At 37.6% G+C, this 15,955-nt stretch overlaps 1 protein-coding gene across 2 annotated transcripts in view; it reads left to right on the forward strand.

Moving 5' to 3' along the window:
- The first annotated feature begins 267 nt into the window (after positions 1–267).
- Positions 268–15,955, forward strand: part of ETF1 (eukaryotic translation termination factor 1) — a 28,169-nt gene continuing 12,481 nt past the window's right edge. The window contains exons 1-7 of one of the 2 annotated variants that reach the window (XM_058180795.1): positions 289–415; positions 676–809; positions 10,261–10,436; positions 10,516–10,655; positions 11,751–11,889; positions 14,854–15,044; positions 15,826–15,955. In XM_058180795.1, coding sequence (XP_058036778.1) covers positions 724–809; positions 10,261–10,436; positions 10,516–10,655; positions 11,751–11,889; positions 14,854–15,044; positions 15,826–15,955 — 862 coding nt within the window. In that variant the 5' untranslated portion in view covers positions 289–415; positions 676–723. Of the gene's footprint in view, positions 416–675; positions 810–10,260; positions 10,437–10,515; positions 10,656–11,750; positions 11,890–14,853; positions 15,045–15,825 lie in introns of both variants that reach the window. The other variant, XM_058180787.1, reaches the window with a different exon arrangement.

A 15,955-nucleotide genomic window follows, 5' to 3' on the forward strand; every position in this document is an offset into this window, starting at 1 on the left:
AATAAAACTACGCTTACCGGCATACAGCCTAATATAAGGGTGGGGGGGGCTCCTTGCCGTCACGGGCATAATCCACCCAATGAAGAGAAACTTCGGAAGGTACGTAGCCAATGAGAGACAGAGAAGTGGCGGAAAGCTGAAAATCCACCTCCTCGCAGGCCCTCATTTCCTAAAAAAAAAAAAAAAAAAAGATTGGTGCGGGACCGGAAATTATGTCAGAAACCCCATGTGAGGCTATTGCAACACATGCAGCGCGGAGGAGAAGCGAGAGGGAGGGGGAAGAGCAGGAGAGGCGGAGGGGAAAGGAAAGGAAGGAAGAAGCCGGCGAACGACGTCACAAGCGCCGTCGCGAGGAGCCCTTCGTTGCAGTCCGGAGTAGGAAGGAAAGGAGGGGGGGGCGGCGGCGAGGCCTGAGGTGAGCGCGCGCGTCCGGGCGGGAGAGTCGCCCCGCCAGTGGGAGCGAGGCGGGCGGGCGGGCCGGCGGCGGGCCGTGGTGGTGGTCGCCGCCGCCGCTCTCCTCGGCTGGTGGAACCGAAGGAGCCCGGCTGGCATCGGCTTTAGGATTTAACGGCTCCTTGCTTCCTCCTTTCTCCCTCCCTCCCTTTCCACCCCCCACCCCCAAATTTCTCAATCCTTTTTCCTCGTGGCGGCTCGGCGGCTCGATTCCACCCGCAGGAGGGGCGGTGGAGGAGGAGGAGGAAGAGGAGGAGGAGGAGGGAGAAGATGGCGGACGATCCCAGCGCTGCCGACAGGAACGTGGAGATCTGGAAGATCAAGAAGCTCATCAAGAGCCTCGAGGCGGCGCGCGGGTAAGGGAGAAGAAGACCGAGACCTTGGGAGGCGGCCGAAGGGATTTGGCGCTCACGTGTGGGCCGTTGGTGGGGCGGGGGGTGGGGGTGGAGGAAGGAGAAGGAAGAGAAGCAACCTTGCGGATTGGGCCGAAAAGGTTGTGCGGGGGGAAGAGATGGTTGTTAACGCGTGGGATGCCTTCCCCCCCCCCCTCCCAAAAAAAAAATCCCTCGCAGAAAAAAAAAAGTGTGAAAGATCGGGAGACGTTTCCAGGGTTCCGGCCCGGAGGAGATAACGCTAAGTTGAAACACGAGGCTTACTTTGGGGTGACTTAGGCCTTAAGTTTCTGGGGAAGGTGCTTGGCGAGGCCTGGAGTAAAGAGCCCGTGAGGAGCAGCCGTGAAGAAGAAGCAGCAGCAGCGGCGGCGTGTCTGGGCGAGAGAGAGAGAGAAAAGAGAGGCGGTTGTCCTGCCTTTTGAGACTCGTCCTCTGGTTTGTGAGGGGAGTTTGCTTCTCTTCAGAGGGAGCCACGCTCTCCGTTTCCGGACGTGGCCCATTTGCTGTCTGAGGTGGTGACACCTGTGGGTGCAGTTGGGATGCTTTCAAGTCACAATAAAACTAGTTGAGGCTACCTAAGTCTTAAAGTATGGGCCTCCATTTCACTTCTTCACATACACATCTGCTCAGATAGCTTCATAGTGTTTTTTTTTCTTTTTCTTCCTATGATGGAGGATTACTAGTAGGTCCAAGACAGCCGTTCTATTTTAAATGTTGAAAGACATTTGGGACGTTGGTTCTGAATCCAGAAAATGAATTTTGTAAAAGCCAGGATATAGAATCATGTCTACTCCACGTAAAACATTGTTTAATACTTGATAGTTTTTTCCTCCTCATCTCACCTTGTATTCCTCTGAACTTCCATTTTACTGTGCCCACAAATTTTGTTATTATACTTAAAATAAAATTTATGGAGCAGCCCAATCTAGTTTATGTCTTGTTTGTCCTTAGCCTCTGGGATATTTTACTTTCAGTTGCATACTAGAACTTGCTGAACAGTCAGTCATTGAGTAAAAGAAGGTGGTTTACAAATAATTAGCTGTGTTCATATAGATACAGTACCATTTTTAGCTATAAAACTTAATCCTATTCCTTTCTTGTTTTCAAAGTACAGAGGTTGTTTACCTTAAACTGTTGTAGGCACAACAGGTACATGATGTTTTAGAGTTGGCATGATCAGCTGACCTCTTGTCTTAGTGACCTTCACCAGCTTCTCTTTTCCTAAGATTTCTTCTGTAATTTTCCATCTATTGAAGCAAGTAAGGGAATGTTTCCGGCTTTGTGCTAGCTGAAAAAGATAGCTTTTGTTGCTTTTCTGCCCTGCATGCACTAAGAATTGAGTGTGTGACTCTTTTTACATTTGGTTGTTGAACTAATATACGTCCATTCCTTGCAGTTGTGTAGAAGGCCTGTTATAAAGGACAGTTGACTTTCCTCATTTGAATGCTAACTGTGTGAACAGGACTTTGAGAAGGTATTAATTCAGTGAATTATTTGAAATAATGGCCTACTAGAAAAGATTTATGGACCTCATCCAAAAAAATATATGTATTAATTCAAGTGCCAAAGGCACATGTTAACGTTGCTGAATTACTATCTTTTCCAAGATATTTATGAAAGCTTAGCTGTGTTTTAAGTAATGGAATGAAACTGAAGTTCTGATTAATCTGATTTTGAGACTGGAACATTCCAGATTGTGGTGTTCTTTTTGGGGTGGGGTGGGGTGAAATTGCTTCAAAAATTAACCCTCCAAAGCAGAAGCTTTTTGGAGTACTCCAGCCCCCAAACAGTTCTTTTTTATCCAGAATAATCTTTTCAGGACACTTCAACTCACTTCCTACATATATATAGGATTTATTTCCAGAACAGCGTAGTCTGGAGGTTGTATGGAACATTCTGGAATGTTCTGTTGTTCAGTTGGCGAGTTTTGCTTGTCCCTTATAGATTTGTATATGATAGGCTTTGGGAAAAGATGCATGAAAAATTCTTGCCTCCTTTGTTTTATTACTGTTTTCTAATATGTGACTTGCCTGGCTAAGTTGTTCAATTTAAGGACTGATTTAACTGAAAGTGACCAAAATTATCTCTGTATGTTCACTAGAAATTATCAGCATTGTTGATATTTTTTGCTTTATCTTTATGCTTCTGAATTAAATTAAATTAATTATTACTGTAAATACTTACAAAGAATCTTCTTGCAGGGGTTCAGTTTCCAACTAATAAGTTACAATAAGCATGATTTTCTTTTGGATGCATTAACCTACTGGCCATGACTTCATGTTGGTATAAGAACTAGGCCTCTACGGCTTGTTCAACAACCAGAATACTTCCGGCCTAGTATGGCTTCCAAAGCTGACATTGATTATTGAGAGAGCAAATTTCTCTACTGAGCCTTCCCAAATCAAATCTAATAGGGTTTATGACTAATTGACATTTAGTTATTTATTGTGTTAGCAACTTACCAGTAATGCTTGGAATAGAAAAAGCAATTAATTTTTAATTCTTTTGTCCCTCATGAACACGTAAATAAGAAATTTCCAGGTAGGAAAACTATCTCCAGCCATACATGTTTACTATCCAACGTATGGAAATGAACAACAACGTTTGGATTCTTAATATATAAAGTTGGCATTTTAATTCTGTTCAGGAGCAGTGAAAGAATGCTTTGAATGAGTTTTGTGCAAATATTTTGAATCATTTGAATCCCATCTTTCTATTTAATTTGCCAATATGAGAACTTAAGCATTGGCAGTTTTGGGGTATACTTTTTAATCAGTAAAATAGACAGCAAGCACAATATAATTCAAAAGCCTGTTTATCATTGCTAATTATACAGTATTTCAGGCTATTGAAGGATCTATTGACATTTCTGGAGCTAAATAATTTTACATTTAAATAAGATTGGCCAGTAGACAAGTAAACTAATTTTCAAAAACAGTATATTCAGAGTATTAATAGGAGTTACGACTTTTTGTGGGCTAAATGCACTGAAGGACTTGAATTTGTGGCATATGTGAGGAAACATCTTATAAAATGTTTTATTGATCTTTCTTGTCTAAATTCCATCTTAAAATCATAGTATTTTTTAACTTTTCCTAAAGATCTTGATAGTGATTTTTTCATAAAAGCATATTGATAATTTTTTTTAAAAAAATAATTCATTAATACAAATATTAAACAGTTGACATTTCAGTAACATTTAGCTTTCTCTGAAAAGGATGGGAAATAATGTATTCCAGCTGATGAATATTTTGTGTTTAGGGTTTGTTACAGCTCTACTGCAAACCCTGTCTTTATGAAATGTTCACAAAGTTTACAGAAAATGGGGCTTAGATCTTGGGCAGGCTTTAAAGATAGCAACTGAATGTTAAGTCTTCAGTCTATGTTCTATGTTTGTGTGAATCCTTTAAGCTATGGGCTTGGGAAAGCTCAAGGCAGATACGAATAAAGTTTGAGTTTTGCAACTTTTAAAAAAAGTCATGTGTGGAGATACCAGGAAAGTTGTGCTTTTTAAATTGTGAATTTTTCATATAAAATTTGGTTTTAGGTGCACTGTTATTAGATTTATGAGTATATCAGGCAACAGCATGATAAACTTGCAAAATTTTAACTAAAAATACACAAAGTTGAATATTCTGTCTTAGAGGAATTTTCTAGGACCTAGCAACTTATTTTGGAATATAGATTGTTGCACAATGATCTCAAAACAGGCAGCATTTCTAAGTGAAGGGTTTTTTTTTTATTAAATGAGAGAGTATTATAACTGAGTAGAGATTCCTGCTAATCTGCTTTATAAAATCATTGACTCCAAATAGCTCAAAGCAGTTTTCAGTAATGCTTTAGCTTATATAAGGAAGAACTCCCCTATCAACAGTATTTTCTGTATCTGTATCCTGAATATCAAGATTTGAGGCATAGTTGAGGAGCTCCAAACCTAGGGATAGGAAGAAACGTCAGGAAGAAATTAGAAATAAGGCTGAAGGAGTAAAACTTGTCTACAAGCCAGTAGCACTCTTGAGAAGTCTTTAGGGTGGGGGCTTCTAATGTGTGCACACACACACACCTGTAGATTATGGCTCTATGAGCCTACAGTGATAAGAATTTTGTGGAAAATTTGAAATTGGAAATCTTTCCAACAGCTTTATAATATTTGTATTTAATACTTTCCTCTTCTTCCTCAGTGTTATTTACAAACAAATAGGAAGCATGTGTATGAAAGAGAATGACACAAATTATCTATATGGAATAATTAAAAGGAAATTACATTTGTGAAATTACCAGTATCTTTTTACTATGCTTTATGAACAGCACTTTTTTCCAGTCACTATAGAAACTTTCAATCCTACCTTGAGGCTGCAAAACTAGGAAAACAAGTTTAGATAACAAGTTATTTTGTTATGGAATAATGTAATAATAATATGGAATGACTTTGAACTGCTTTGAATCCTAAATTAATCATTTTGGAGTTAAAATTGAAAAAAGCTGGATGGAAAATTAAATGATTTAAGTCTTAAATTTCTGATACTAGCAATTTAAAAAAATTAATTTTTGCCCTCCTATTATTAGTTAACCTCTCCTACATTTATAAAATGAAGAAATATAGTACCTTTTAAAAAGAAAACTTACAACTATGGAATCCTCAAAGAGAACTGCAAAAGAGCAAATTATTGTTGCAGGAATAGCTTCTCTACTATCAGATGCTTATTTGCATTTCCTTGTTGCATTTCTATGTTAATGCAACAATTAAAACATTTTGAATGCAAGTATGAGTACTTTTGCTTGTTTTCTCCAATTATCCCATTAAGCCTTTTTTTAAAAGATATACTGGAAATTTTGTGTGCATACCCACACATAAAACAGATGTGTGAAGAAAGGAGTTACATTACAGATATTGAAATGCTTCTCAAAATATGTCAGCATTCATTTTTAAGAGGATGTTTCATCTTCCCACAAAATTATTTTGTAAAAATGCATTATAAAGTACCTGTTTAATTATATTAAGTATATACATTAAGGATAATGTTTCCTCCAACTAAGCTTCTTAGTAATAAAACATCTGATTTGAATTTTCAGGAATATTTGTCCATCCCAACTCTAAAAACTAATTCCTAAACAATGCAAACAAACTTCTCTAAAATATTCTGCATTCCTCCAAAATCTCTAGAACAATTTAATTTATGCTACCATATAATGCTTTGCTAGTGTTGATTTATGGTTGTCCTTCTAAGTCTTGGCTTCTTGTTGTTATTAATGATCATAATACTTCATTGGATTTTTTGCTGGTGTGAATAACATCAATAAAACCTTTTGTATCTTAGAGCCTTTAATTCTCTAATTTGGATTGTTCTGGCCCTGTTATGTCAGCCTTTATCCTAAATAACCTGTTGGTGATCTCACCATTTTCTGGGGTCAGTAAAAAGAAAACCTGTTTTAAATTCTTGGCAAGGTGTTGTATTTTTGCAAAGGAATATATGACAGGCTGTCAGATGTTAATACTAAGTCTCATCCTCATTTATAAGTTAAATAAAGCTACTTACTTAACTGACTCACCCCTAGGCCTTTGTTCCTTATTTGTATTTCTGGGTTAGTTAATCCATGTATCCTAGGTATCTCATAGTCTTATCAAGGAATCTAAATACAAAATAATGCCTGCTGTTTTCATTTACCCAGAGTTGCTTGATAGTTAGACGGTCAGCATATAAATTTAATAAATAAGTAAATAAAAATGTATGAACAAGTTCATCCTCATATCTGTTTCGTTAAACAATACAAATGAATTTCCCTCAGTTTGAGGAAGAAGCTTTAGAAATAAATTATTGCTATTTCTGATGCAAGACCCAATGGTAAAAGTGCTTGCTTTAGAAGTTAGCAAAATGCCTCACAACAGAATGTTATTTCAGGTGGTGTAGTATAATTTAATAGAATATTTTGATGCTGTACAAAAATGTGTTTGTTTATTTTGCCAACTTAGACCGGCATATCCACGTCATGTACACTTGAAGGAGCAGGATTTAGCAGATTAGTAATTTGGGCAATTAGGGCAATATGCTTTAGCTGGAACTAAGCACAAAACTATCAGATTCTGCTGAGGCAGAACAGGTCTGATCTCTCATGGTTATGTAGCTCTGTATGTACAGGTGTGACTTGCTATCAAAACTTGCTCCTAGGCCTGTGGCCATCATTGTACCCACTGGAATGGCTTGCAACAACTCTTAGAATCACCCAACCAGTCCTGGCTAGGATCATGTTGCTTTTGGCTAGTTTTACCTTTCCTGTAGGATAACTTTTTCTAGGTGGCATCATGCTGGTCCTAGAGTTTAGCCTGTGTGCTTATTCCAAGTAGACTGAACACATTGACCTCCCATCCTGAGATATTATCCTACAAGAACAGATGTGGCTCCATAGCTGCCTGAAATGGCAATACAAGCCCAGTGCCATGATCAGGTATGATACCCATCAACTCAGCCCATGAAGAGCCACATTTGGAAGATGTAGTGATGATGCTACCTAGTTTGGGTAATGAAACATCTGTAAGAAAACAAGCAAGCTCAGAGAGTACCAAGGACCTTTCATAAAATAGTTGTTATTGGAAAACATCCTAACTACTCCCAAATTAAATTTCAGAGAACAGAGTGACTGCAAAGATTACATGAGGCTAAATTCACCAGTTAACAAACCCTAACTTAAATCTCAAAGTGAACTGCAAAAATCCAACAGTGGGTTTCTATAATTAGAGAGATGCTATAGTGGACTAGTAACTAGTAAATGAAAACAGTCTTGTACTCTAGAAAATAAAAACAGTCTTGTACTCAAGAGGCTTTCTCTTTGCCTACTAATTGTTGATCCTTAATAGTGTAGCTTGCATGAAGTGAAAGAACAGCTGTATTGACCTAGTTGACTGATCATCTTGTAGGAACTGAATAAATATATTTTATTACAATAATTAGTATGCTTCTGTGAAAGCGTATGGATTCAAATGGGTTCAAATTTACCATTTTATTAAATGTTTTAATTGCTTGTAATTGCTTCTTTAGAAAAGTAGTACTTACACATAATTTATATTTTGCAATCCAAACGTGACTTAGCTACTGATTGATAATTAATAAAATATTCCAGATAGTCTTGTCCTAATTCTGATTTCTAATTGCTGTGTTGATTAAGGGACTGGAAAATTCTGTTCATTGTGTAAGTCCAACACAGAGTGTTCATAATAATTCACAGCACCCTAAATTTTTGCCTTAAAATGTACAGGTACCTTTCCATAAAAGCTGTTATTTCACATTTCTTTAGCTATTTTATCTTCACTATGGACAGGTAAAATACTCCTCAAAGCAGAGTTTTATTACTGAAACCCATTGAGTCAAAATCTTCTGAATAATTGAAAGATTTGGAAATCAGTTTTCTTGAGAGGTGAAACTACTGAATCCTGAGAGTTAATCTGAATCTTGATTAAGATAGAGATCTTAATCTTCATCATTGCAGTTTCTCCTAACTATAGATCTTACTAATTTAACCAGCAGATGGCAGGAGTATATTTTGCAAAGGAGCTGTATGAAACTCTGATTTGATTATTCAGTTAATTTGATTGACCTTTGTGCATGTTGTACAGTCACATTTGATCTTATATGGTTCACACAGCTTTGTTCTTTTAATCTAAACTACAGTTTTATTATATAATTTAAGAAACTGAGCTGCTTAATTATTATTAGTGTTCTACTGTGTTTTCCCGAAAAAAGATCATCCCCAAAATTAAGCCCAAGCGAAGGGGTGGGCATGGCCAATATCTGAGGTGGTGAGGGTGCAGGACCAATAGGGATTGGTTGCAACCTGCGAAGCGCAGGTGAGTTGATTACCTGTCCAGGCAGAGGCGGGGGAGGCATGCAATCTGGACGGGCCGCGGGAAAGCTGAGGATTGGTGGGTTGGAGCGGGTGGCCACAAGGCTTGCCTTCGCACAGGCAGGCAGCACAATCTGAACCCACCTGGTGGCCAGCAGAAATAGACTAATTTGTGAAGTAGGTGTGAAATGGTCTTGAAAGGCAAGTTGCACCTTAGTGGTAATATTGAGTAAGTAACTTCCTCCATGGAATTGTATAAGAACGGCTAACATTTTGGAATACCTTTAGCAGTAGAACCTGGCCATCCTTGTCTGGACATTGAAGTTAAGTAGAATTAGCCTGGTAATACTGGGGACACTTGCAGGCAATTCTAAAGCAATGACCTGTATTGGGAATTAACAAACAATTTCAGAACTGTGGCCAAGAAAACTGCATGTTTAGATCATTCTTGCCACTAATAGTTGAATTTGATCTGAAGGAATTTTAAACAAGCCCTGTTAGGTTTAATTCTATTCAAACCTGTTTTAGCTACCCATATAACTCTTTTCTATGGTCTGCAGCATTAGTGTATTGCAATTTTGTGATTTGCTCTGTACATATTGGCACGCAGTTATTGAAATGGATGTACAGACAGCTCTCTTTTAAATCACTTCCTTATATCCATATAATTTTCTTTAAATTTTCTACAATTTAATTGGTTGCCTGTATCTAAGATCTATTTGTGTTGTAAAGTTGACATGTCTCAAACATTTGAGTAGATTTGAGCATCAAATCAAAGGCTCTTTATTAAAGGTTTTGGCAAATAGGAAATGCTGCTCCATTTTGCTTTGAAAACATTCCAGAAGGGGGAATTTATTGCTTAGGGACACTATTTCTACCTATAGGTAGCTGAGTGCTGCGAGATGACATTGGCAAGGTCAATATGACAAAATTTTTCACTGGTTGTAGGAGGTTTCTGTGACCATTTTGAGAAGATAGAGAATTGCTAGTGAATTTCCATCAAAGCATATTTTTGCCACACTAATTTTACCTTTACTGTTTTCTGTAGAGAGAATTAGATTAAATAAAGAGATACCACTCAGATGCTAAACACTGGTACAGGGAATTTAAAGTATTTTTTTAAAAAAATATTTGCATACGCTTGGTGGAGGATTAAATGACTAGCTGATGATCCAAACGTGTGTGTGTGTGTTTTCACACATACATACATACACATCCCTTATGATTGAAAAATTCCAATATGAAGATGAGTAATTTGTTAAGTGCCTTTACGTGTGTGATTCAGGTAGATGGGAAAACTGGACATTTAAAAAAAGCATAGGGAGAGAGATGTTTCCACAGTACTTAAGAACAAATTTTAAAGGATGTGAAACCATTATTTCTTTAACTGTATTAAGTATGCCAAACTGAAAATCCCCCATTGCAGTAACATGTCAAATGTTGTTATGGGCACAAACCATTGTACCTTTGCAGTAATTTATGACTGCCCATCTTGTCCACATTTAGTATGGAAATCTTATCCCTTAAATATTTAGGTTGCTTGTTTGAATCTTTATCCTTGTTCCTTTGTTTATTTTAGCAATGGCACCAGCATGATATCCTTGATCATTCCCCCCAAAGACCAGATTTCCCGAGTGGCAAAAATGTTAGCTGATGAGTTTGGCACAGCATCAAATATTAAGTCTCGAGTGAATCGTCTTTCAGTCCTTGGCGCCATTACTTCTGTACAGCAACGGCTAAAACTATATAACAAAGGTAAAATATCCTGCTAATTCCATTATAGATAAAATGATTCAAGCTTCGGCAGTACCTAACATTATATCTTTTTTTGCAGTACCTCCGAATGGTCTGGTTGTTTACTGTGGAACAATTGTGACAGAAGAAGGAAAAGAGAAGAAAGTGAACATTGATTTTGAACCTTTCAAACCAATAAATACATCATTGTACTTGTGTGATAATAAATTTCATACAGAGGTAAGTTATTTTTTTATTTTTCTCTAAAGTGAACTATACAATCTACTGTTTATTTAATATCAAGAAAAGCTACTGAGCATTGGGAAGTCTAGTCATGTATGAGAAGATGAACATTTTCCTGAACATCATTTTCACAACTCCCAGTTAAAAATCTGTTGACAGTTACATTTTTCAAGGAAATGGGAGAGAAAAATTTAGAACATGTGAATATAATCTGAGAACTGAATTGCACTGCATTTTGTTTTGCAAAGCATTACATAATCACATACCACCCAAGTATTTTAAATGGACTGTCTTAGTGAAATTTAGAAGTCAGATTGTGGATTTGCTAATAGCAATAGCACTTAGACTTATATACCACTTCACAGTGCTTCACAGCCTTCTCTAAGAGGTTCACAAAGTCAGCCTATTGCCCCCAACAATCTTGGTCCTCATTTTACTGATCTCGGAAGGATGGAAGGCTGAGTCAACCTTGAGCAGGTCAGGATCAAAATGCTGGCAGTCAGCAGAATTAACCTGCAATATTGCATTCTAACCACTTGGTCACCACAGCTAATCTAAGCCTTGCAGCGTGTTACCTTCATTTTTTATATCAGGTGCTTATGTGACGCTTTCACACTCTTATTACTGAGCCTGGTAGAAATCACTAACAGCTTTTACCTTGGTAAACAATGTGAGCCAAAAATTATACAGTGCACAAGTTCATTTGAATGTGTTGCTTTATGTGCCCATTTTGGCATTCTAAGATTGGCACTTTACTGATATTATTAAAGCTGTAGTATCAGACAGCTCAAATCACTTGAGCTTCATTCATCTTGGAGTATCTCTTTCTTGTTCACAAAATGATGTATGAATTGTATTTGAACATCGCTTGTGTTTTTTATTTAAGTGCAAAAGCGTACAATGATGGTAGTTTAAACTGCTCGAATCTAATTTGTTAGTTTAAAGAGCTTGGAGTAATTATGAGTATAAAAGTATACTCCAAAAGTAAGTTTATGAAAATGATAAAAACATTCCTTCAGGAAAATATCTCTCTTGTTTGATTCGTTGTGCATCAGCTTGTTCAAACTCAATTTCTGTCATGTTGACTTTTAGGCTCTTACAGCACTATTGTCAGATGATAGCAAATTCGGTTTCATTGTAATAGATGGTAGTGGTGCACTTTTTGGAACGCTTCAAGGAAACACCAGAGAGGTTCTGCACAAATTCACAGTGGATCTTCCAAAGAAGCACGGTATTGTATTAAAAATAAGAAAGATTGATGTGTTTTTAGAAAGAAGAATTTTGGGGGAGTAAGACTTGAAAGCAATTCAGTGATAACTGAGAGGCTGTATCCTGAATAGTTTGTTTTTCTCAATATGTCTGGGTAATTCCAGTACAGTAATCTGGAGGCTAAAGTTAAAACAGAGATCAAATTAACATCAATTGATATTCTGTACAGCTGACAAAGTAATCACTGAGCATGCTTAGTTTCATGAAATGGCTCCAGACAATACTCCGATTGCATCTGAGTCATTCATTAAAACAGATGTTTAAACATTGAATAGGAAAGGTTTTTGTTTTGTTTTACATATGAACTTAGTACAGAACAGAAACTACACATATGGAAATAGATGTTCTAAATTTGCTTACTTGGTGTCTCATTGAAAATATTTCTGTACTCCTAGTTAAAATTAATCTAAGTGGATTACAGTTAAAATTGCATTTTAAACAATGCATTAACTAAATTTGAAACATTAAGATATTTTATAAAAACGGTACAAAAATACACAATATAAAACAAAACACAGGTATTTTAACCATAAGGAGAAACCCCAAGGATACTTCACTGAGGGCATTCCAACATTGAAAAACTCCCACTGCTGGGTTGCTGCTTGCTACTTCTAAGTTGACCTTAAATGACTACTTTGAATAGAGACTGCAAATTGCTACAATATTTTGCACTAATTGAACTGTCCAAGGGCTACCCTTCTTTTCATTACAGTAATCTAAATGTGAAGTTGCTAGTGCATGGTATAATGTACAAAACTAACTCTTAAGTAGAGGTACACTGGTACACTAGCCTGACCTGATGAAAAAGGCTTTGTGCTACTTGAGCCTTTAATGTAAAAGATGGATCCAGAAACTCCCCTGCTTAGCTAGGAACTTGATCCTTTAGAGGATATAATCACATGAAGAATAGGTTGATTTCCCCTCACTTGGCAAATAAATTGGACACTGACAGCACTTCTGACTTATTTTGATGGCAATTCAGTACACTGATCCTTATTCAGTACATTCCTAATGGTCTTGGTATTTTTACGTAGGCGTTGATCAAAGTTCGTGGTATTTATTTTTTATTTATTTATATTTTTTATTTAATTTCTATACCGCTCTTCTCCCGAAGGATTCAGGGTGGTTTACAGCCATATTAAAACACATAGAATACACAGTATAAATCACAAATTTAAAAACGAATTTAAAACGAAATATTTAACAGGCCTAAATAACTAAAACGGTCATAGACCGATATAAAACCCTTAAAATTTAAAATTATAAATAAATTAATAAATTAATTAAAAACACTTAGGCTAGTCCCGCACGATTAAATAATAAAATCTTCAGTTCCCGCTTGAAGGTTCGGAGGTCGGGGAGTTGGCGTAATCCCAGAGCAGGCCCACCCTGTGGGAGCGCACAGGTCTTTGGGAGGCTATCGGTGGCAGAAGGCGGTCTCGTAGATAACCCAGTCCTAAGCCATGGAGCGCTTTGAAGGTGATCACTAACACCTTGAATTGCACTCGGAAGGCTACCGGCAGCCAGTGCAGGCCATGCAGGATAGGTGTTATATGGGAGCAACGTGGTGCTCCCTCTTATTACCCGCACAGCCGCATTCTGGACTAGCTGGAGCCTCCTGGTGCTCTTCAAGGGGAGCCCCATGTAGAGAGCATTGCAATAGTCCAAGCGAGAGGTAACGAGGGCGTGAGTGACCGTGCGTAAGGAGTCCCGGTCAAGAAAGGGGCGCAACCGGCGCATCAGGCCGACTTGATAAAATGCTCCCCTGGTGACGGCCGTCAGATGTTCTAGGGACAGCCGATCGTCCAGGAGAACGCCCAAGTTGCGCACCCTTCCCCTGGGGGTCAGAACTTCACCCCCCACTTCAGCGAAGGCGTAAACTGACTGTACCGGGACGCCGGAACCCACAGCCACTCTGTCTTGGTGGGGTTGAGCTGGAGCCTGTTCCTCCCCATCCAGACCCGCACGGCCTCAAGACACCGGTCCATCACCTCAGCAGCTTCGCTGGCGTGGTTCGGGGTGGAAATGTACAGCTGCGTATCATCAGCGTACAGCGTACAGTGTACTAAACATCAAGAGTTTCAGGGAAGCAACAGAGTTGTATTGTTCCAGCAATATAAATCCAACAGTTATAACTGTTTTGCCACCAAAACAAGCTTAAACCCATTGAAGTGGATCTAGACAATCTGTTTTATAGAATATTTGGATGTGATCAGTCAGTGTGTACGCATCTTGTCCAGAAAGAAATTTTATTCACTGGCCTATAATTATTTAAATTTTCTGAATCCATTTTTCCAGGACAGGCCTCATTGCAACCTCCTTTTATGAAGCTGGAATCACTTCTATTCATGTGGAGGAATTTATAAATCTCCTAAATCCAGCTGAACATTAAATAAAATCTGTGAGGAAAAAGAAGCTAGTAATTACTATATACAGTTGTTTGACACTACCAGGCATCTTATCTGCATCACCAGACCTTAAAAAATGAAGCACTTCCCCCACACCCCCAAATCTTGACCGGACAGCTTTTTAATTTCTGTAGATTGAACTATTAAACATGTAGATTCTTAAGTTATTGCCAGTTTGATTTAGTACAAAGCCTAGAAAAGAGCTAAAGGGTTCTGAATGATTTCTAGCTTGGCCAGATCCTAAAAATTCCTGAATCACATAAGAAAGTTTTGCTGAGTGACATTGTTAGGACACAGTGATAGAGAAAATTTGTTTGGGGGTGGTATTCCATCACTGCCAAGTAAGGTTGGCATTGAACTTTTGCTAAGATATTGCATGACTTTCTACATGCCATGGGCAGGTAACATTTGAAATAGACCCAAGTTTGTCATGACCAGACCAATCAAAGCTGTTCCAATTTGAATGTTGAAAGATACCAGAGCTAATGTTATATATTTATATCTCTTGCCTTTCAAAGGGAGAGGAGGCCAATCTGCCTTGCGTTTTGCTCGCTTGAGAATGGAAAAACGTCACAACTATGTAAGGAAAGTAGCAGAAACTGCTGTGCAGCTGTTTATTTCTGGTGACAAAGTGAACGTGGCTGGTCTTGTGTTAGCAGGGTCAGCTGATTTCAAAACTGAATTAAGTCAATCAGATATGTTTGATCAGGTAAGTAGAAGTAATTTGATGGTTGTTAATTTTACTAGCAGTTATAAATGTATTATCTTATTGATAGTTGTATGGCTTACTATAGCAGTTGCTATTTCCAATAGTAAACTGTTAATAGTAACTGAAATATGTGGATCTTGGAGCTATATTTATAAAATAGAAAACCAATAACATTGAGAATACTAAAGGAAAAGAGCTTACAGATTTTTAAATCTTGCCCGTTGGAATAATTATGTTTTTCTGTATAGTTAGCTAGATGTTTAGACTGCATTTGGCATTTTCATCTACATATCAAGTCCTTCCCAAGAACCTGGGACAGGCAAATGTTTGATGATGTTAAAGTTATCATTTGCAGGATGTAAGCTATCAATATGTTGTTATTAATATCTGGCATAGCTCTCATCATCTTCAGAGCACATAAGCGCCACAATCACATCAAGGTTATAGTGCCTCCTCACATAGGTTTATCATTTTTAATAATAGTAAACAACTCTGAGTGGCTCATGACAAAAGGAATTTATAATAAAATCACTAAAAGATGATAAATGCAACGTCTTAAGTAGAATTTAGTTGTTCATGAAATGCTGCACATCTTTTGCACAATAAAGCTTTACATTTAAGCATTGCATGATACAATTATGAAATGGTTTGAGGTTGGAATTACTTTTTTAAAGTTAATGCTTAAAGTTAATTATTTATTTCATCTTGTTGGGTAAATACTTTTAGATTTTTAATTGTTCATTTATCTGACTTTTCTAATATTAGACCTCTGTTTTTACAGAGGTTGCAATCCAAAGTATTAAAGCTAGTTGACATCTCATATGGTGGTGAAAATGGATTCAATCAAGCAATTGAATTGTCCACTGAGGTCCTGTCTAATGTGAAATTCATTCAAGAAAAAAAGCTAATAG

The sequence above is a fragment of the Ahaetulla prasina genome, chromosome 1, assembly GCF_028640845.1.
Source record: "Ahaetulla prasina isolate Xishuangbanna chromosome 1, ASM2864084v1, whole genome shotgun sequence".
In the NCBI taxonomy this organism is placed as follows: domain Eukaryota; kingdom Metazoa; phylum Chordata; class Lepidosauria; order Squamata; family Colubridae; genus Ahaetulla; species Ahaetulla prasina.